This window comes from Prionailurus viverrinus, chromosome B4 (genome assembly GCF_022837055.1).
Source record: "Prionailurus viverrinus isolate Anna chromosome B4, UM_Priviv_1.0, whole genome shotgun sequence".
In the NCBI taxonomy this organism is placed as follows: Eukaryota; Metazoa; Chordata; class Mammalia; order Carnivora; family Felidae; genus Prionailurus; species Prionailurus viverrinus.
The window spans coordinates 56,378,040-56,402,428 of NC_062567.1; the positions used below are offsets into that span (position 1 = coordinate 56,378,040).

The 24,389-nt window shown below is 36.1% G+C and overlaps 1 protein-coding gene across 3 annotated transcripts in view; it reads left to right on the plus strand.

Annotated features, from left to right (window-relative positions):
- RASSF8 (Ras association domain family member 8) overlaps window positions 1-15,199 on the plus strand; it is a 118,530-nt gene extending 103,331 nt beyond the window's left edge. For 2 of the 3 annotated variants that reach the window (XM_047865738.1, XM_047865737.1), the window contains exons 3-5: window positions 7,367-8,256; window positions 10,350-10,494; window positions 11,103-15,199. In XM_047865738.1, coding sequence (XP_047721694.1) covers window positions 7,367-8,256; window positions 10,350-10,494; window positions 11,103-11,224 — 1,157 coding nt within the window. In that variant the 3' untranslated portion in view covers window positions 11,225-15,199. Of the gene's footprint in view, window positions 1-6,783; window positions 6,872-7,366; window positions 8,257-10,349; window positions 10,495-11,102 lie in introns of all 3 variants that reach the window. The other variant, XM_047865739.1, reaches the window with a different exon arrangement.
- Window positions 15,200-24,389: the final 9,190 nt, after the last annotated feature.

The window sequence follows — 24,389 nt, forward strand, 5'->3', positions numbered from 1 at the left end:
TACACCATTGCTTTGCCTAAAGTAAGTATTCAATAAAACATAGTTTCTAAAACAGTGGTGTCCCGTAGAACTTTCTGCAAGGATAATAATGGTCTGTATCTGTGCTATGCAGTATAGTAACCACTAGCCACATGCAGCTACTGAGTACTTGAAATGTGGCTAGTATAACTGAGGAAATGAATTTTTAATTAAAATTTAAATGTGGCTAGTGGTTAATGGGTATTGTAGTAAACTGTTCTAGAAGACGACTAACTGGTATCTCAAACTTCAAATGAGAGAACCCAAGTCTGTTTCTCCGCTGCTGCCCACCCACAAATTTCTTCTTTCTCTTTATCTCAACAAATGAAATCTCTTTTCTTTTAATTGATTAGACCGAAAACTATTATGTGATCTTTTTTGTTGTTGTTCTAATATCTTACAACTAATCCAGTAACAAATCCTACCTGTACTACCTTCAGTATACATGCAGAATCTTGTTTCTCTTCACAGTCACTGTTAACAACTTGATGTAAGCCACCATCATTTCTCACTTAGGTTTTTGCTGTAGTCTTCCAACTCATCTCCCTGCATCATCTTGGTCCCCTCCAGCCTATTCTTAACAAATTTCTTTTATTTAATGTTTGTTTATTTTGAGACAGAGAAAGAGAGAGCACAAGTGGAGGAGGGTCAGAGAGAGAGGGAGACAGAGAATCCCAAGCAGGCTCCACACTGTCAGCACAGACCCCAGTGCAAGACTGGATCCCACAAACCATGAGATCATGACCTGAGCCGACATCAGGAGTTGGATGCCCAACTGACTGAGCCACCCAGGCATCCCATATTTCTTTTAAAGTAATACTTTTTTTTTTAAGTTTCTATTTAAATTCCAGTTAGTTAACATACAGTATAATATTAGTTTCACGCATACAATTTAGTGATTTCACACTTACATACAACACTTGTTGCTCATCATCAAGTGCCCTCCTTAAGCTTCATTACCTCCCCTCCACCCACCTCCCCTCTGGTAACCATCACTTTGTTCTCTATACTTAAGAGTCTGTTTCTTGGTTTGCCCCTCCCTCATCCTCCATGCTCCTTTGTTTTATTTCTTACATTCCACATATGAGTAAAATCATATGGTATTTGTCTTTCATTGACTGACTTATTTCCCTTAGCATAATACTTTGCAGCTCCATGCTGTTGCACATGGCAAGATTTCATTCTTGTTTTTGAGTAATATTCCATTGTGTGTGTGCGTGTGTGTGTGTGTGTGTGTGTGTGTGTGTGTGTGTAAGTCCATACAGTGGTCTTCAAGACACTAATGAATCTCTACTTTACCCCCTCACCAATCTGACTTCATTCTCTACCACTTACTTTTGATTGTCCCTTTACTTATACCAAAGATATTTCTGCCTCAGTCTTTGCCTCTGTTCTTTTCTCTGCTGAGAATACTCTGCACCCAGATATCTTCAAAATTCGTTCCCTTGGATCTCTGCTTAAATATCTTCCCACAAAAGATGTCCCTGACCACATATCCATACACACATGCACATACACTCACATACTCTTTATCTGCCATACTCTAATTTTCTCTATAGCACTCACCTCTCCTGACATATTACCTATAGGCCACATATATAGACCATATACACATTTTTAAATCTAAACATTTCTGAAAGCCTTAAATTTATCATACTTCATTTGTTAGCCACACTTGGAATGTCTTGAGCTCATCTGGTGCTAAAAACTGTTCTGATTCAATATGAGGCTGTTTTTAATTTATATTTATTCCATTTGATATGAATGTTGATACATTTTACTTCATAAACTGTAATATGTTTGATTATAGACCTATAGGGATAGCACCATGTTACCTTTCTAAAATCCAAAAAGTTCTGAAGTTTCAGCATATCTGGCCTTAAAGCTGTTGGATAATGGACAGTAGACCTACATTTATTTGTGTGCTGTATATTGCCTGCTACTGTTTTGTTATTGCCTATTCTCATAGCTTAAAGCCATGCCTAAGTAGTAGACACTCAATACATATTTGTGAATAACTGAATGAATTTTTTAAAGTTTTCTATAAATTACAGGCTGAACTAGGTGACCACCTAATGCCCTATCCATTTCTAAGAGTATATGATCCTTTAGAAGATAAGGAAAATAATATTTTATGTTCTCACATTTAACTCTTATTAATTTCATGCATAAATTATCAATTTTAGAAATTTACAAATTTACCCATTTTACAGATGTATTCATTATAGACTTTTTGAAATTCAGAAAAGATACAAAGAAAATTTTAAAAATCACTCACAATCTTGCCTCCTAGAAGTAATCACTATACACACTCCTTTTATGTACCTCTAGATAAGTTTAAAGATTTCACTCTCCATAATTCTTGATAGTTTTAAAGTCTTATTTTTCATTTACTGGGTTGTGAATTAAATTTTCCACTTAATCTCGCAAGTCTTATGAGGATCATCTATTATCTCTATATATGATCAAGCTAAGGCACAGAGATACCAGATAACTTGCCCAAGCTCCTAGAGCTAGTAAGAGGGTAACTGGGATTCAAACTAGTAGTCTTAATTCAAGAACCTTGCTCTTAACTTCTTGTATACTGTTTTGGTTATACCCCCTATAATCTCAGTGGACATCTGTTAGAAAGTATAGTTATTGATTGAATTATACTGAAACAAGAAATAAAAGTCCTTAATAGTAAATTATACTGCTTTTATGTAGCCAAGATTATCTTTTACAGTTTTGATATTTATAACAATAGTGTAATCATTCATAATTCTAAGTACTTTCTATATTTTCTACATCCATAAAAGATTATTTTAATGAATGTAAATACATGTAATTCATAGCATGCATCAGTCAGGATGGGTTAGATTATGCTACATTAACAAAAAGTCCCCCCAAATATTACTGGTCTATAGTGATAAATGTTACCTCTTATTTTGATTAATAGTATTTATGCAAAGTAAGCAACACAGTGCCTAGCAAATAGAGGCATAATAAATGTAAATCATTATGAAATCAATAAATTTAATGGTTTTATTATTTTTTAATAGTAATAAACTCATCATATAATACTAAATAGTTCCTAAATTAATGTGCAGTGATTCTGTGATTACACGATAAATAGATTACATGATATTCTCATCAACACTGTGGGAAAATATACTGTGAATGACTTAACTCTGGGTTGTCTATAGCTGACCAACAGGTTATATTCAGAGATATTTACATTATATCACTGTCATTATAAATTAAATACTCTATGGTTAAAATTATCTTAATAGCTACACTTAGGACTTATAGAAAATCCATTGACAAATTTGCAGAGTAGTTGTATGTAATTGATAAATTGCTTTAAATTTTTTAAGCTTTGATTTCTTCACTGAAAAGTTGAGGATCATATCTATACTGCTTATTTCACAAAACCAATTAAGCCTGTGTGTAAAATATATTTTTATATATTTTATATATCTTTGTTTTATATATGTGTGTGTGTGTGTGTGTGTGTGTGTATGTCAGCATCAAAAGCATTTAACAGACTATAAAATGATACAATGCAATTTCTTTTACAGAGATGTTCCTTGTAAGAATTCTAAGTCATTATGAGAATGATTGGTTATGTTAACTAGAGTCTATATAAGAATCCAAAATGTTTATATAGCTCAAGGAGCAAAAAGTATCTGTTATTGGAAAAATTCAGGGCGGTAGGATTCATGATAAAGAATAAGTTTACTGACATCACTTCTAATATATCCAGAAACAGGAAGATTTGTTAGCATTAAATTCATAAGTGATGAATGCAACTCTCTGTCATGTTTTTTTGAATAATGTATAGTATTCATTTTGGGGGTAAGAAGGATTTGAAACTGAAGAAAAAACCAAATGTCAGCTAAAGCTAAAACTTACAAAGAGGGTTGATGATCAAGGTGTTCAATAGAATTTATATCCCTAGGGCCTGACACTATTTCTGACAGGTATTTGATGTTCTATATGTACTTGTTGACTAAATAACAAGATGTGACTTTTCAATCATGATTTTGTTATTTGGCTCTCTAGAGCCAAAAATTTCTCTAGAAATTTTCTAAAATTGTGTAAAAATGATTTACACAATGTTGTTGAGTGGTTGAAATAAGGGCATAATGTTTCTGAGTGACTCATATTTGAATATTTGAGTTTTGGTGTATATTTTCAAAAACTTCATATTACATACTATTCTGCTTTAACTTAGATGAGAAGAATCTATTATCCTATTTCCTTTTAATTTATGTCAATCATCCAGTGAGATTCCACTAATGCATTAAAGCCTCTCCATGTGATTTTCCTTATTATATGAAGTTAATACAATACTGGGAATACACTCAATTGCTTCATCTATCCAAAAGTACAATCAGTATTTTATTTACCATTCATTATTGTGGCACACATTTCTAAATAGCCACAACAGCCTAATCTACAAATGCTACAGGTAGGTAGGTAGGTAGGTAGGTAGGTAGGTAGGTAGGTAGATACTCCTTTTTGTTAGTTTTAGGGGTACATCAAGATGGAATGCAAGGTACAACTCAGTGTATCCGTTTAATAAAATGCATTGAAAGGAGTTTTGCAGGAGGAATTTGAATCTATCCAAATGAAATAGGATCTTTAGGGTCTTGCCAAGTATGGTATTAAAAATAATTATTATGGGATTTAACTGTTACATAACCTATCTAAAACCCAATTTTTATAATAAAATCAAAGCTATTAATTTACCTTTTATAAAAGCTTTTTTATATTACTGGATAAATTTTTTTTCTTTTTGTCTAACTGCACTAAATATGCATTATTTAACAAAAAAGGGAAAACTGGCATTAAAAGTAATTCTAAATAATCTTCTACCAAGACATTCTCGTAGGGCAGCAGTACCATTAAGCATTGGAAAAATTAGCTTCGTATTTAATTATGACTAAATTAGGGTCTTTAAAATTGTTAATATAACTTGTATAATGTAATGATTCTGTTTTCTTTTTCAAGATGCTTCATTGGCCTGGTAGAATTAGAGAGGGCTCTGCTGATCTAGTCTAACCCCTCACATTACTTATGAGGACACAGAGCTCCAGATAAGAGTGAGATTCTAAAAGTAGTTGACAGGCAGGAAAGCCAAGAACACAGAGTGCTGTGATCTTTGAAGCAGTGAGTACACGTGGAACAGTTTTAGCCTTGCAGATTTGTCATGTGGTTTCTCTTGGAGTAATTACAGCAACTTTTAACCTGAAAGTCACTAGAAACGTTTTTACTCCAAGAAGCCAATCGACTGTACTAAGGCTTTCTTCTTCATTCCCCTTGTTTGCCCAGGCATTTTGATAATAGTAACAACTAATATTTGTATAGAACTTTTGAATTTAAGAAAAAAAAATTTATATTTCACATCTCATTTGACTCACAACAGTATCAGTAAGAAAATACTATTCTCACCCTTTAGATGGGGAAACTGAAGCCAAAGGAAATTTAATGCATCACGCAGATCATTTAAGTAGCTGGCAGAGCCAAACTTGAACACAGGCCTTCTGACTCCAGAGCCTTTTTGCTCTTTCCAGCTCTGTATAGTTGAGAGTTGTTGAAAGGTGCTGAAGGATTTTTAAGTCAGATTATTGTCATGTCACATCATTTTTAAGAGGTCTCTGGTCAACCCTTTTGTTATGTGACTAACAATGTTTAAAATTAATAATGGCTACCATGTACTGAATGCCTGCCATGGGCCAGGCAGTGTTGTAGGTGCTTACTATGTCTGACTCTGACTCCCAGAACCTGTGACATACTGCTACGGTCTCTATTTTAGAAGTGAGGTTATGCTATTTATCCAGTAGGCAATTAAAACATAGGACTGAGGTGCCTGAGTGGCTCAATCTATTAAGCCTCAGACTCTGGATTTTAGCTCAGGTCATGACCTTATGGTGGTGAGATGGAGCCCCGTGTTGGGCTCCATGTTGGGTGTGAAACCTGTTAACATTCTCCCTCTCCCTCTCCCTCCCCCTTCCCTTCTCTGACTCTGTGTCTGTCTCTCTCAAGAAAAAAAACAAAAAAACAAAACCTGGGATTAAAACTCCAGTCTGTTTGCCTCCCAAGCTTCAACTTTGCAGCTGTACCCAAGATTCAGTGTCCTTAAAGGAGAATATATGCATATGTTTAAAGCAGTATCATTCTTTGTGTACTAACTCTACACTGCATACATGGCTACTCATATACATAGGAATATGTATATCCAGATCTTAATTTATTGACCTAGTAACTGAGAAAATAACTACTACTGGTTCAGAAGCTCATGAAATTCAAAAAGAAGATAAATCAGTAGCTGTATGGACCAGTATTATAATTACTAGGTGCCAGGATCAGTTTTTTTCTTCCTTGTAATAATGTTAAGTAGTAATGGATGCTTTTTTATTGAGATGTAATTGACATGTAACATTTATATTAGTTTCAGGTATGTAGTGGATATTTTTAACAAAATATCCATCTGACCTACCTACCTTAAATGAAAATGTTTAGGAACTGTGTTCAATTTAATGATATTATACTGTCTTCTGAAATTTTATCTTCTGTAATTACTAGTTAGGTTCAGTATTTCTATTTATATATGATTTTATTACTGTTTTTTTTTAATATTTTTGCCTTAAAAAAATTTTTTTTAATCGGCTTCTAAGCTACAACTATCAAAACTGTAGAAGGCTTCTCTTTCAACTCCTATTTTTTTACAAAATTATTTTGAAGACTTGTTTTCACTGAAGTGATTTTTATTTGCCACAGGTGTGCAGAAAGATACCAGCAGTGTGAGCTATGGGATGGCCAAGCCCTTATGCAGAAACAGAGGAAAGACCTGTACGGCCACCTCTTAGCTAAGTAGCATGTTGTTCACTGGCTCAATATCTCCTTTCAGGAGGAAAATGGGCCTCTAACCTTCCCAAGTTCTAATGTGCAGAGAAAGCATAGGAATTCACAAAGAGGAAATTTATTCCAGTTTTGAAGTTCTACCTAGTTCCTGCGACCAGGCCCTCATGGCTTCCAGTGGGGCATTCTCCTGTCATCCTTTGTTTTATCTAGAAGTCTTGTCCCACACAGGAAGGTCTAGGGAATCAGGCATTTAACAAGAGCATAAAAGTCTCCCTGAGTTTTAAAGTGTTCAATTTCTAAGCAAATCTGAAGGATATATGTAATTCACATCCCATAATTTTATGCTGTTAACATATCTTCAAGGGAAGTTTTAAAAGCAGCATGGACTAGACTTTGATGCTAATCAAGAAGACACATTTATTAAATAGTGTCCTCTGTAGCATTATTTTAGCTATTGCATATGCCACTTTGACAGTTTGTTATTATCTTTTTTATCTAGGTCGAACTGGAAGGTACACTCTTATAGAAAAATGGAGAGATACTGAAAGACACTTAGCGCCTCATGAAAATCCTATCATATCCTTAAACAAATGGGGGCAGTATGCTAGTGATGTACAGCTAATTTTACGTCGAACTGGGCCATCTCTTAGTGAGCGACCCACTTCAGACAGTGTGGCTCGAATTCCTGAAAGAACTTTATACAGGCAGAGTTTGCCCCCTTTAGCCAAACTGAGGCCTCAGATTGACAAATCAATCAAAAGGAGAGAACCTAAAAGGAAATCATTAACATTTACAGGAGGTGCCAAAGGATTAATGGACATTTTTGGAAAGGGTAAAGAAACCGAATTTAAGCAAAAGGTGCTGAATAACTGCAAAACAACAGCAGATGAGTTAAAGAAGCTGATTCGGTTACAGACAGAGAAGCTTCAATCCATTGAGAAAGAGCTAGAATCAAATGAAATCGAAATACAGTTTTGGGAGCAAAAGTATAATTCTAACCTTGAAGAGGAAATTGTCCGCCTGGAGCAAAAGATCAAAAGAAATGATGTAGAAATTGAAGAGGAAGAATTTTGGGAAAATGAATTGCAGATTGAACAGGAAAATGAAAAACAGCTGAAGGATCAACTTCAAGAAATAAGACAGAAAATAACAGAATGTGAGAGCAAATTAAAGGACTATTTGGCTCAGATCCAGACTATGGAAAGTGGTCTTGAAGCAGAAAAATTACAACGGGAAGTTCAGGAGGCACAAATCAATGAAGAAGAGGTTAAAGGAAAGATTGGTAAGGTCAAAGGAGAAATTGACATTCAAGGCCAACAGAGTCTGAGGCTGGAAAATGGCATTAAAGCTGTAGAGAGATCTCTTGGACAAGCCACCAAACGATTACAGGTAAGAACATTTTTACAAAAAGGATGTTTCGTCTGTTTAAAAGAATTAATATATTCTTGGCATTTTCTTTAATGATTGTCCATTTTCTCTTATATTGAAAGTTAGAAAGCTATCTTGGCTTATAAGTTTCTTAGAATTTCTGTGACTTACGACAAAGCTAAGATGTGAGACCAAAACAGAGATGAGTGCTAAAGCCACACTGATCCTTGTTCCATGGCAACAGGTTTCTTACTGTGTGTCAGTTGTAACATTAGGTAATTGGATACAGAGAATAGAACCTCGGAGCTGGAATGGACACTAATGATGAGATAGTGAATCTGACCTTCACTCCTTTTAGAGATAAGGAATCCAGTGCAAAAGAGATTACTGCAGATTGGTTTGCCAGGGACTGCGTGGCTAGTTAACTGCTTATTTATTTCTTCTCCATTGTTGCTAACCCCATCTTTCTTGAGATGTAAATAGTTCCCTTCTCTCCACATTACTTACTCTCCTTTGCTTTCCTGAGGAGAGGGACACAGAGGTTCCTCTCTGATTTTCCACTCTCTGGTTCACATACAAGAATATTTATATTTTGCCATTAGGTGCTGATTACTCAACTTAAATTTCTTAGACACCCGTTCTTGAAAAGAAAATGTGATAATGTTAGGAGAATTACAAAAGAGGTATTAAAAATAAATAATAGTTAAAATATTAAATATTAATATTAAATAAAAGCTTAAATAGTACATAAATTCACATTTCTGATTTTTGTTACATTTGGCCACATTTCAAATGCTCTCTGGCACATGTCTAGTGGTTGCTGTATTATTGATCAGTGCTGGTTAAGAAGCTTGCTATTCAGAGTGATCCATGCAGTTCAGGACACATTTGTTAAAAATTCAGAATCTATATTTGTAATAAGGTGTCCAGATAGTGCCTACGCACGTGGAAGTTTGAGAAGAATTTCTCAACTGGAATATCAACAGTTTTATCAGCAGAGAAAGCTGAGCTTTCAGAAAGAACTTTCATGATTTCCTTTCTGTGCCACTAACCATAGTGAGAGAGAAAACTGCCACCAAAATTTTGACAATTGAGAATTTCTCATGCAGTGAAAGTTGTTAACCTCTGATTTGTCAGTATTCTACTATTTGGATTCACTTTGACCCTTAAAAAGGGTACAATTGGAAGTTGTGTTGCCTTTGCTATTATCTACAGGAAACACTAATTCTTGACAGCCATTACTAGTAAATCTCACCACCCATTGAAAAATATTTCATAATCAAACTAACATATCTCCAAGTACCTGCTACGCTCAAAGTAAGTGGAGGAAGCAACCACTCATTTCTGGTATCTCTCCCCTACCCCTGCCAGGTTCATCAAACAGACTCAACCTGGATGAGTCCTTGCCACTTTTCCCTATAGTGCAGTAAAGGAGAGAAAGAGAACTTCATCAATGCCTTTCCTTGTTTTTTGAGCTTTCTGGCTGTCCAAACTTGATCTCCTTTCTTTAAAGATCTTCGGTTCTCAGATCTGTCTTTGCCAAGGATTTAATTAAGAACCCCACAGTGAAAATCTTGTGGGAACTTTGCTTTCCTCATGCTCTAATATAAATCTCAATAACGGATCCCATGAACACTTGAACAGTCCACCAAATACAAGAACTTTTCTGAGTCTCACAGACCAAATGACTATGAATTTTACAGTCGGTTTTGAAGTAAATAATAGGGAAATTTATTTGTGAACAGCTTATAGCAACATTGCTATAAACACTGGGATGGATGGTAACCGGTATTTATTGATGAAAGTCTATAGACATAGATTTATTTCATCAGGTGTATAGTGAATTCCTAACAGAGGAAAGCATCACATTTAAAAGGACAGACTAAAGAAGCTCTTGTCCTTTATTTGCTTACTTTTTGGCCTGTGCCACAGAACAAAAATGACCTCTTTTTAGCCTCTTTTTAGCAAATTTAACACAGATTTGTTGACTGTGTTCTTGTGCAAGCAAGTATCGCACACACAGCCCCCACAAGCAGATGGACTATCACCAGGATGTCTTTAGCTGGCCAATAGTGACTCCTCCAATAAAAAGAAAAATTTTAACTTCCATCTAGGACAAAGAACAAGAACTGGAGCAGTTGACTAAAGAGCTGCGTCAAGTCAATCTCCAGCAGTTTATCCAACAGACAGGGACAAAAGTTACCGTTTTGCCAGCGGAGCCCATCGAAGTAGAGGCCTCACATGCAGACATAGAAAGGGGTAAGGTGTTGAGAAATCTGCTCTTTTCCCTTTATTCTCACTGGTTAACTTTGAATAAACTACTCGCATTCAGTTAAAACGTTAACCTGCCACTCAAAGCTTGGGCCACTTAAAAAAAAATTGATGTACGTCCTGTTTCTGGGGAAAATCAATAATATTTAGGTTATTTAATTTACTTAGAAAAGCATGTAATCCCCAAATCTTCTGTCATTTGTTTTAAACTGCTTCTTTAAGAAACTTTTTCCTGATGTATGAGTCAAATTTTAGCTTCTGTTCCTGACACCCCTTCCTCCTCTCCTAAAAGTCTTTATTATTAATTTGTGCCGATATTTAAAAGATATGTATCATCCGAACAACCAAGAAAGAGAAGCAAAATGCTCACCTTTTTACAAAGATCATTAACTGTTGAAACCACTGAAAACTGTTTTTATCACTGAGAGGGTCAAGAAGACTTAGCCTTCTCCTCATACCCCAGACCCCACGGGGGACTACAGTTTTACAGTGTAATGTTAGTTGGCTCTTCAGGCAGGAAAAATTCTAATTTTTCACGTTGCTAAGTCCTTCGAGTTGCTGAGTCCACAAAATGGCTTTCTTTGTTTTCTATGTAGAGGCACCATTCCAGTCCGGGTCCCTGAAGCGGCCCGGTTCATCTCGGCAGCTCCCCAGTAATCTCCGTATTCTACAGAATCCTATCTCATCTGGTTTTAATCCTGAAGGCATATATGTATAACATTATCTGTCTTCAGGGGAGAGACCCAATGAAGGTACCAAGGACAGTGAAAATTCCTTCTTTGATTTGTGCCAATGATGAACAGAGGATATATTTCACAAGCCACCGTATCTTTTTTCTGTCCTAAATTGCATACCACTTGGAGCCATACCCTGTGCACTGATGCTAAAGAACAAAGAAACTGTGTTTTCACACATCAACAGTGTTGACGTTTTTGTCCAGCAGCTGTAATGCAAAGCCTTCATTTTTATTTGTAGCATTTTGAGAGCATTAGGAAAGTATTATACTGTGTGTATACATAAATAAAACCATGACAAGAGTGAAGAGAAATACGTGACTGGCTTAGTTTAATTTATTCCATATAATCGATTAATGGGTAAATGTTGACGTTTTAATATTTTTTATTAATACTTATCCTGTGACCTAATTACATTATATATGGTGTGATTATGACTGTGTGCATGTTGCCAGACTCCATCCATACATTGCCAATTTACAGCTCTACAGGTGTCATAGGGTGCTCCACCATCAAAACTAAGTCCTTAAGAACCCACTTGTATTTATTTTGTGTACCTGTCCTAACCATTGCTTAATTAGATCCAGTCATTCAGGTTTTCTTTTTAATTTGGACTTTAATCTTTTCTTTACAATATTTCCAGTACATGAATGACCACATAGCAGAATAGAAATATTTTCATGAGGTTAATTGTATCTTTAACAAACAAAAATGTAACTGTTGACTATCCAAACAGGTGTGGGGTTTCCTGATACATTATGTGTTTTGTTTCTGCCCTGCCTTAATCACTTTAATCTCATGGGTCCTCAAGAGTTGCCATAATACATAAGTTAGAGATACCTGGTGGGTCTGCTTCAGAAAGGTTACTTTAAGTGATACATTTTTAAAATGACCCACTTCATATGTATGATCTGTTGGTGTAAGCACCCATGGGCAAGCTTTTGCTTGCACATAATTTACTCTGTACTTTATGAACTATTGCCAGTTCTCCAATCGCTTAGAGAGAAAGTATGTTGGAGTTAGGTACTTTTTGCAAAGGAAATTAAGTTAATCTTTTTTTTTTTCCCCATTTTTGAGCTTGACTTTTACATGTAGGACATGAGTCTCCATTTGTACATATATTTTTCTCTATTTATAAAACCAAAAATGAGTCAACACCTCTCCCATGAGTGGTGACTTAACTAAGATTCACAAGTAATATCTGGATGGATGTGGTCAGATACCATTTAGCCATTTTTACATTCCCTCTGATCAAAATTTGGTACAGTATAATTAAGACTTTAAACTGAAATTTAAAGTAGTTTTTAATTCTGAGGAAAATATATTCTCTGTATTACATGCAACAAAGTAAAAGTGGATTAGTATATTAATGCCATGGTAACAATAAAAAGATGTAAGTTATATCTTATGCATGAGGGCAACTTTGGATGTTTTAACACATTTGACTTATTTTTGGTTTAATGAATGCTGAGAATGCTGCATTTAGGTTTCCAATGAAAACTTTTAAGAATGGCTATGAAAATATATAGAAGCTTCTAGAGAACTGAAAGTAATAATGCAGAGTTGCCTTTTCTAGTCCAGCTAAATGGCAGACCTCAACTAAAGATATTATTTTCTTTGGGTTCTTGGAGTTATCAAGTTGACTGTGCCATTATACTATTTTGCAAATAACTTGATAAATAAGTTATTCTTACCTAAATAACTACAGTCTGTACACATTTGCTCTCAATTTATAATAGTTATTTCATATCTACATATATTTAAAAATTAGGAGAATTAAAAAAATCAAAATAATTTGTAGATTTTGTGACAGCAATGATTTATGTATGCCCAATATATGCCTTATTTTTAAAGGGTTCCATCCTATACCAAGAGTCATTTTGTTATTGTTGTTCAGAGAAATTAAGATCTTATTCACAAAGAAAAACATTTTTATAAATTGATCACATCCTATTTAAATCAAAATGTTAAACTGAAGATATATTAAACTTTGCAGTTTGTAATTGCAAAGATGCCTTGGTGTGCCATCAAAAACACGAAGTCAATATCCAACTTAATTGTTGTAAATTATTATCAGCATTAACCTAATAACTTTAAAGAAAGACTGGCAGCATTGTGACAACTTTATCTGAATTTTCAAATGCCAGGTAATCTTTATGTACCTAATTATAGATAGAAATACTATTTCCTAGGTGAGAAGAATATATAAATGTGAATTTGATAAATACATTGAGCAGCTATACTTTTTAATCAGTTATATTACTTCTGGAAGAACATCTCTAAGAAATATTTTCTAAGTCTTTTTTTAAAATAGAAGAAAGAAAACTCATTTCCCTAGAACATCTTAAAAATATTGTAGTCTATTCCTGATCATTTTTATCTATTGTGAATATAGATGAGTTAGATTAAGTGCCACATCTTTTGGATACATTTCGGAGGGGGGCAGTGGGCAATGATATACAAAAAATACCAAATATAAAATTTTGCATCTGGGGGAATATTCAGGTTCTAAATACTAAACTAGATTATAAGGTTTTTATTATTATTATACTTTAAGTTGTTGTTTTATTAGGATTTCCTGTATTAAGTACATTAGAAGATATTTTTTTCTTACCAAGGAACAATTTGAAATAGCACTGGTATATTTGACCCTTTAGAATGTCTAGCGTCTTCAGAGAATGATCCATAGTTGGTTGCCTCAGTCCTTTTTTTTTCCCTTATGAGATATTTTGGTTGAGTAGCATGTTTTGTTTTGTTTTGTTTTGTTTTGTTTTGTCCTGATGCACAGGGAATTGATATGTGAGACTTTGGTTAGTATTAATAGTAGTTACCTATTTAATTCCCTCAGTCATCCCTGATAATCATCAATTCCCATAGTTCAAATAAATCATAAACTAGAGCTAAAACAGTAAAGATGCAGAATTTATGGTGTGAAGTGTGATTATTAACAGTGTTCAAGAACAAAACACTTGCTTCCAGAGCATAAATAAATTTTGTACCTGCATTAAAAGAACATTTTCTTTGTGAATAAGAGAAAAATGGTCTTTAGAGTAAAGAAACTTCATTTAAAGCCATTTCTGTGAACATCTTTCCAAGTTAGAACTATAATAATGGATTGAGGAAATAATACGGAAAAGGCAAAAACTCTTGATTTCAGGTGTCCAAAGGATGTGGGCAGATGGGCATTTCCCTGTGTGCATTGCCTTTGAAAAATTGGGCCTTAATTTATATGTATATAACAGTGCTTTGTTCACATCCCTCTTCTACCTAAAGTTGTCTTTATTAATCCATATTGTATTAAAATTTAGCTCATAAGTATTACTTTTACATTATGTCCATTTTTTTGCATGTTTATACTATTTGCTACAGTATTTTTAAGTTTTGGGTGAAGGCCATCAGCTGTGTGGAGAAGACAAAACAATCACTATTTATTCAGTATTGCTGCTTTACGTTTCCAGAATAAGCTTTCTATGCCAGGACAGTGACTGCTTGAAAGCTGCAGGAGCTCTATTCCAATGCATTTTATATATTTTTAGAAACCAAATACATGCAGATAACTATTTAGTATACTAATTATATTAAACCAGCAGAAATATAAAGGCAATAAAGTATATACATATATATATGGGGGGAGGGAAAGATTAAAAAATAGGTTTACAGCCAGACATGGTGATAGCCCTAAATATATTTCCAATCTGTCTTTTGGTATTGACCCAAGGAGGATTTGAGTTGCTGCAGCTTTAAACAGATAATTGCCACGTTCACTACTGTGGACACATAAATATGCTTTTAGTACTGCTTTGCTTATGTACCAATAAAATATCTGTAATATGTATTATATGTAATTCTTTTTTTTTTTTACTTTCATTTCAAAATGTATATTTTCTGATTATTATCATGAGCTGTAAAACAAAGGATCAGTATCTGATATTCTCCCAAGTAATAAATTTTCAGGATTCATTGGGGCATTACAGTTGCTGGTTTGTTTCTTATGTGTTTAATATTTCAAAATATGAGTTTATTTTCTTTAAAAGATACTAAAGAGAAAAGGTCTGCATAACCGTGACATAAAATTACATTTCTCTGAAAGTAATGTTAAAAGAATTACCAATTGCTAGATAAGGTAGCTGTTTTATCCAAGTGAAACTTACTTAAGAAATTAATGCCTCCCTTTTATTTCAAAAGCAAAAGGAAAAAATTGTATCTTAATGAACCTCTGTATTCTCAGATTTCTTTAAAACCATAAATGAGGGGAACAATTAAATACCTACTATGTACCCAGTACAATAATAGGAGACACATTGAGCCATGCAGGGAAACTCCTCCAAATCATACAACTAATGAGTAACTTACAGGGCACTTGAACTTAGACCTTTCTGATACCAAAGTACTTTTCTATATTCCATGATAAACTACACAAGCTTTATAATGGTCAGTTTCTGTTTTTAATGTGAAAGTACATAAATTGTCATTTTTATATTCTGTATAAATTATATCTTGACCAAGAAATTATACATATGAACAATAGTATGTTAAAAAACAATGGCAAATTATTAACAAAATAATGCAAAATACAAATTATTTTTGGCCTACTTTGAGGGAATTTAAAAATCTTAATTATCATGTGCTCCTCTATAGACGTTTGTTTTTGTTAATGGCAGAGCAAGAAATAACCTTTCTTCACTTGATTCTTCACCTGCTGCCCACTTCACCTATTTGTGCTGCCTCTTAGGAAGGGCCAGCAGAGTCCTAGCTATTAAAACAAGCAGAAACTTGCTGGACACATTCTCGCCGTCTGTTGCCATTTCATGAGCCTTATTGTTGGTCAGACATTGTACTGAAATTAGTATGATTTGCTTTGCACCTCAAGGAGGTTACAGTCTAATGATCACCGTTAAAGGAACAAGGATAGAGTGCCATGGAAATGCACCAGAAGGGCTTAGCTCTGGTCCAGAGTGTTGGCACACCCTGGAGAAGAGAATATAAACTGGGGAAGGTTATCTGGCACAGACTTACAGATGGGAAGATGTAGAGCCTGTGGGGCTGTGACCACAGTGAAAAGGTCTGGAGGGCTAAGAGGGAAGGTCGTCTGCATCCTGAAGGGCTTTGGTTGCCATGGTAAGGAAGGACTTTATCCTTAGAGCTATGAAGGAGTTTGGCATGGCAGTGAAATGATCAGACTAGCATATTAAGAAGATCATCCTTGCTGGCATTGTGGAGGACTGACTGGAGAAGGTCAGGCCTGAAAGCAAGAAAGACCACTTGAGGTGTCTCCAGGAGTCTCAGGCAGAGGTAATAGTAACTTGAACTAAGAAAGTAAGAATTTGGGCTTTATTTGATAACAGATGTTTATTGAGCACCTACTTTGTGCCAGGAAGAAGAGAACCAAACAAGTTATAGACATTCTAAGTAAACAGTAGCAAAAGGATATGGTGTTCAAATGGTGGGGGCAAAATAAAGGAATCCAGGAAACTCCAAGTGTTTGACAGCTACACACAGCCTTAAATGGCTGGTAGTAATGGTGCTGTGAGTTTCGTAATGATGAGTAGTCACAGATACTCTGTTCTGTGTGCTGGGGGTGAAAGATTGGGAGAGGAGGAAGGGAAGAGAGAATAGAGACCTGAAGAATATGTACTTGAGAAGTGATCTTCCAATGAACCTCCCCCTTATATAGAGCCCATGCAGCCTTTCCTGTGAGGATGGTGTGGATTTGGGGAAAAGCTCTCTCTCTCTGTAGCACCAGATGTAACCATCAGTCTCCTCATCTGGTATGTTGGAATCCTGTTTTCCCAGCATTACTTTGTGTTCTATATAGTCCACTTTTATTCATCTGCCATGAATATGTGTCCAAGACGTTAGAAGGGTCTGACCATGGTCCAAAGTGAAAGTAAGTGAAGAGGGTGGACAATACAAACTTGTCTCTGTCTATGCCAAGCCAATATTTACAAGTTTCCTGCAACTGCTAGCAGTGTGAAAATCAAATAAATGATTGGAATACCTAAGTAACAAATGATTTTTTTAAAGCATACAACAAATCAGTGATTTGTTGTATGCTTTAACATACAACACTGTATGTTACAGTGACACTGTAACCAAAGAACACGGTGAGCTAAAATGCTGTGTGGCAACAGGTAGCATGCAAACAGAGGCTGGGGAGAGCAGGAACTTGAGCAAGATGCTCACCAGGAGCCACCCACTAAGCCAAGACAGTGCCAGTTGTGGCAGTCACTGAGCTGTGACCATCTTCCATACCATAACATAACATCCCTACTAAACCCAGCCTGCATTAGAACCTTTAAGGACTACCTTTAAGACTAATTTCCAGTCTCCTCTCTTTTGAACATGCTGTAGACACTCTTGAATGTGGCAGCCAGAACTAATCACAAAATTCCATTTGTGATTTTATCAGGTCAACACAAGAACTTGATTCATTGTGCAGCCTAAAACTAAAATTAAATGGTTTATTTTATTGGTATTAAGTTTTTTGTGAACCTCCCCTCGCTATTAAATCATTGAACTTACTAGCAAACCAGATCCAACAGTACATTAAAAGAATTATTCACCATAATCTAGTGAGCTTTATTCCTGGGATGGAGAGCTGGTTCAATATCTACAAATCAATCAATGTGATACATCACATTAATAAAAGAAAGTATAAGAACCTCATGATCTTCTCAATAGATGCAGAAAAAGCACTTGACAAAATACAGCATCCTTTCTTGCTAAAAATGCTCAAGAATGTAGGGATAGAAGGATAATACCTCAAGATCATAAAGGCCATATACAAAAGACCCACAGATAATATCATCCTCAATGGGGAGAAACAGAGCTTTCCCCCTAAGGTCAGGAACACGACAGGGATGTCCATCACCACTGCTATTCAACATAGTGTTGGAATTCCTACCCTCAGCAATCAGACAACACAAAAAAATAAAAGGCATCCAAATCAGCAAGAAGGAAGTCAAACGTTCACTCTTTGCAGATGACATGATACTCTTATGTGGAAAACCCAAAATATTCCACCAAAAAACTGCTAGAACTGATACATGAATTCAGCAATGTCACAGGATATGAAATCAATGTACAGAAACCGGTTACATTTCTATACACCAATAATGAAGTAGTGGAAAGAGAAATCAAAGAATCAATCCCATTTACAATTGCACCAAAAAACATAAAATACCTAGGAATAAATCTAACCAAAGAGGTGAAAAATGTATACACTGAAACCTATAGAGAGCTTATGAGAGAAATTGAAGGAGACACCAAAGAATGGAAAAATATTCCATGCTCATGGATTGGAAGAACAAATACTGTTAAAATGTCAATACTACCCAAAGCAATCTACATATTCAATGCAATATCTATCAAAATAACACCAGCATTCTTCACAGAGCTAGAACAAACAATTCTAAAATTTGTATGCAACCAGAAGAGACCCCAAATAGCGAAAGTAATGTTGGAAAAGGAAAACCAAAACTGGAGGCATCACCATTCCAGACTTCAAACTTTATTACAAAGCTGTAATCATCAAGACAGTATGGTACTGGCACAAAAACAGACACATAGATTAATGGAACAGAATAGAGAACCCAGAAATGGACCCACAAACATATGGCCAACTACTCTTTGACAAAGCAGAAGAGAATATCAATGGAAAAGACAGTCTCTTCAGCAAATGGTGTTGGGAACATGCAACATGCAGAAGACTGAACCTGGAGCCACTTTCTTACACCATACACAAAAAGAAACAAAATGGATGAAAGACTTAAATGTAAGACAGGAAGCCATCAAAATCCCAGAAAAGAAAACAGGCAACAACCTCTTTGACCCCATGTCTCCAGAGGCAAGGGAAACAAAAGTAAAAACAAACTATTGGGACCTCATCAAGATAAAAAGCTTCTGCACAGCAAAGACAACAATCAGCCAAACTAAAAGGCAACCGACAGAATGGGAGAAGATATTTGCAAATGACATATCAGATAAAGGGTTAGTATCCAAAATCTATAAAGAACTTATCAAACTCAACACCCAAAAAACAAATAATCCAGTTAAGAAATGGGCAAAAGACATGACTAGACACTTTTCCAAAGAAGACATCCAGATGGACAGCTGCAACATGAAAAAATGTTCAACATCACTCATCATCAGGGAAATACAAATCAAAACCACCATGAGATACCACCTCACACCAGTCAGAATGACTAACATTAACAACTCAGACAACAACAGATGTTGGTGAGGATAAGAGAAAGAGGAACCCTTTTGCACTGCTGGTGGGAATGCAAACTGGTACAACCACTCTGAGAAACAGTATGGAGGTTCCTCAAAAAATTAAAAATAGAACTGCCCTACAACTCAGCAATTGCACTACTACTATCCTTATTCAAAGGATACAAAAATGCTGATTCAAAGAAGTACATGCACCCCAATATTTTATAGCAGCACTATCGACAATAGCCAAAGTATGGAAAGAGCCCAAATGTCCATCGATGGATGAATGGATAAAGAGGATGTGGTATATATATATATATGCGTGTGTATATATATATATACACACACGCATATATATATATATATACATATATATGTGTGTGTGTGTGTATATACATACACACACACACACATATATATGTATATATATATATACATACATACACACACACGGAGTATTACTCAGCAATTAAAAAGAATGAAATCTTGCCATTTGCAACTACATGAATGGAACTAGAGGATATTATGCTAAGCAAACTTAGAGGAAGACAAATATCATATGACTTCAGTCATATGAGGAATTTAAGACACAAAACAGATGAACATAGGCGAAGGGAAGCAAAAATAAAACAGGGAGACAAACCATAAGAGACTCTTAAATACAGGGAACAAACTGAGGGTTGCTGGTGGGGTGTTGGGTGGGGGGGATAGGCTAAACGGGAGATGGGCATTAAGGAGGACGCTTGTTGGGTTGAGCATTGGGTGTTACATGTAGGTGATGAATCACTAAATTCTATTGCTGAAATCATTAATATGTTAAAAAAACAAAAATAAATTTTTAATGTGCAAAGAAAAATAAGTCATTGGACTGATTGATAGTTTGCCAAAGCTCTTTTCCTGCTGTCAGTGAAATCTTTCCCAACTTGTATGTGTGGTTGAGTTTTAGGATGCATATGCAGAATTTTAGTTTATCAAAATACTTATCATCTCTAAACACTTTGAAAGTAATAAATTCCAGAAGGAAGATGTGAGCTTTAATGTCAGATAGATAATGATGATACTTTGGTCAAAGACAGAGTACTATAGGAGCATACAGGAGGTGAGTGGGAAAATCAGGAAAGGCACCATGGAGGGGGTTTAGACTCCTGAAATGGGCTCTTGAAGAGTGAATAGGCTTTCACTCATACTTACTGAATGCCTACTATGTGGTAGGCACTAGAGATACAGCAGTGAACAAAAAGGCCAAAATCCCTGTTCACTTGGAGCTTAATATGCTAGAAGGAAAGACAGAAGAACAAAGAAGTAAAATATGTAGTTTTTTTTAGATTTTTACTTTTATTTATTTTGAGAGAGATACAGAGAGCAAGCGGGTAGGAGCAGGAAGAGAGAGAGAAACGGAATCCCAAGCAGGCTCCGTGAGCTGTCAGCACAGAGCCTGAAGTGGGGCTTGAACTCAAAAACTGTGATGAGATGACGACCTGAGCCAAAAGCAAAGTCAGATGCTTAACCATCTGAGCCACCCAGGTGCCCCAAATATATTAGCATTTTTTTTTTATTGTGAAAAGAGCTAAAGAGAAAAATAACAAAGCAGTAAAAGCAATAGGAAGTACCAGAAGTTGGGGAAAAAATTGCAGTTTTATAGAGGTTGCCTGAGGCCTCTCTTAAAAGGTGATGTTGGAGTAAACACATAGAAGTGGTGCCAGCACACCTGCAAAAATGAAGAGGAGGTATCTAGGCTCTATAGCCCCCGTTAGGCTTCTGTGAGAAAGGCAGAAGCTGCCTGAGAAGCCTGTGGAGTCTGGCTCTCTGTTTCCAAGCAACTGACTCAGAATGCATAGGCCTCTTTCTGGCTATAAGCCAGTTAACTCCTCCCAATTATTCGTTCGATCAATCCTCTCAAATCTAAGTAAGTGAAGGGAAAAGATATTTTAAAGATATTTTAAAAGTTTGAAATCTGAATTTAATTACTCTTAATCCTTTCCAAATTTAAATTCAGAAGTAAAATGTCCTTCTATGCATAGACTTACATTTGACCTCTATTTTTCAAAATAGTGGCTAAAGGAATAGTTTTATATCTAACAATGCTGTATTTTGCTAGGCATCCCTCCCAAATTTAATGCAGCTTTATAACTTAAAAGATAGATGTTTTTCAGTTCCAAGATATTAAACAAAAACAAGCCATTTTAAGGTACTCTGCCATATGATGATCAATGTTACAGTCTATGTTTATGGAAGGGAACTGTAATTTGAGTTCCATGGACTCCCAGGAAAGGTTTCAGAGACACATTGTGTAGAGACTCCTAATACAGACATTTGGGGGCTTGTGGAAAATTAGAGTGCACACTGAGTAGGGTGGAAGGTAAGGAGGGAGATGGAACCATACTATGAAGAACTTTGAATTTCATCAGGTGGGTAGTGGAGAGCCAAATGAATTCAAAGGCGCCTTAAGATTAGACTTAATTTTTAGAAAGCTTACTGTGGCAATGTTGCAGTTATTGGGCTGCAGCAGGAAGAGATCGGTATTGGGGACACCCCCTGGGAAGCAGTTGTAATAGATCTGCATAAATGTTACACTTTTATGAAAACTTCCCTGATCTTCCATCCCTACCAAATTCTCTGATAAATAGCAGTGACAACTTTTCACCTTGTGTCGCCATTTTGCCCTGAAAATATATCTAGCATAGCCCGTGAAGAAACCCCAGGTGGACCTGAATGGACAATTCCTAGACTCTGCCATCCAAGAACAGATACAGAGAGATTACTCAAACAATGGCATAGAAAAATTCCAAAGCCTGTCATCTGGCTTAAGTCCCTGTCACATTGACACATAAAAATTAACCATCACAGTATGTAGGTATATATGTGTGTGTGTGTGTGTGTGTGTATATATATACATATGCATATGTATACATATAGATCTATATATGTATATAAATATGTGCTTTATGTTATATATACACAGTATTTATATTATAATACATGCAATAGCCAAATAAAAACCTTTCTTTTTTGTGTACCATTGTACACAAACTCTCCGGTATTCATCTAAAGGTAACCACTGGAATTGCTTTATTGCTATTGCTATTTGACCATATCTCTCCTACCAAGAGCTCACACAAAATTTATGAGATTTAGAGAAAACAGAGGATCAGCTCTTTACGGGGTCTTCTCTGAGCAAATACTCATGGAGGGCTTCCCTCTGCAATGTGGTAAATGGAACTTCAAATGGAGTCCGGGCAAGTTCTTGAAAATCTGTTGCACAGGAACCAGTTCATATCTAACCATAGTGGCTTGCTGCCTTGGCAGTTTCTTTTATGGCACAAGCAAATATGAGAGAGTGCTTCCAAACCAGGTTTTCACTTTCTTTCATTTGCTATTGCCTCAAAGTTATATCCTTGATTTTTCCAAATCAACAAACATTTGGCATGTTTTGGGGATCCATTTAGGGCATTGGGGAGCTGGTGGACATTATTCTGAAATTCTACCACTTTGTGATATCTTTTTAAATTTTTTTTTAATGTTTTATTTATTGAGAGACAGAGAGAGACAGAGCATGAGCGGGGGATGGGCAGAGAGAGAGGGAGATAGATTCTAAAGCAGGCTCTAGGCCCTGAGCTGTCAGCACAGAGCCCTACGCGCGGCTCGGACCCATAAACCATGAGATCATGACCTAAGCCGAAGCTGGATGCTTAACCAATTGAGCCACCTAGGCACCCCTACTTTGTGATATTTTTAATGTAAGTGGGATCCACCAGGAAGGAGCTGTTTAGAGGATGGTGAGTCAGGTTTTGCACTTGTCCTGTCAAGATGCTGATAGGATCCAGAAAGTATTTGAATATGAAGGTCTGAAGCTTGAGAAGGAAATAAAGCTGAAGATAGACATATAGAAACCTCACCGAGGCAATAGTTGAAAACACAGCAGGAAAACCCCCTTAAAAACATTCAAATATGTTTTTAAATGAAGAAATAAATTTTCTCAGAAGGATAAACATCTGGTACTTAGCAGCCTCAGTGTCACAAGAACTGGTTAGAAATTTAGAGTCTCAGGCCCCACTCTGGACTTAATGAATTTGAATTTGTGCTTCAGCGAGATGCCACATTATTTATAAGTACATTCAACTTGGAGAAGTGCTGAAGTACACCAAGAAGAAGGGCAAGGACAGGAGCTGGAGGAACCTCTGCATTTATAAGGCCAACACACAGGAGACCAGAGAAGGGGACCATGAGGAATCAGAAGCTGAAAATGTCAGAAGGGTCATTGCCAACAAGCAGGTGGATGGAACATTTGTCCAAACAGAATTCTACTTAGGTAATGGGGTGGGATGAGGATGAAAGTAACCAATGTCTTTTAGTTTTTAGTGTTTTTGTTTTTAGCAACTCCAGATTTTCTAGACAATATTAACAGCATTCCCTTTCTCTGCTCCTCTGACCTCCATGCCCTGAAAGGAGAAAAGATCCAGACATCTGGACTCTTTTTACCTCTTAGGATGGCAAATTGCTTTTTGTATGTGAGTGATTTGGGCTAAGTGAAGAGAATTTTGAAATGGGAGTAAATGGCCCTGCAAATAATCTTTATGGTTTAATGGTAACAGGCAAAAAGAAAAAAAAAAAAAAAAAAAAGGAATAGGCTGGATTGGACCTGAGGGGCAACAGCTCAGTAGGGGAGTAACATCACAGCTGGAGATGAGATTGCCCAGGACTGAAGGAGGGGGTGAAAGTTCTAGGCATCAGAGCCATCTGCATAGTCTCTGTGGCATCACCACAGTGCTGAGCTCTGCTGGGGGGCATGGCTGTGTGTGTGGAGGTCAGCACCAGAGCTGGCTACCTTCAAATGCTTCACCCTCAACAAAGGCTGGGAACCAAGCCACTCCTTTTTTCCTGAATTATAGAAGTCCAGGGGCTTGTGCTTCCAAAGTGGGGCAAAGAAGGAGGGTA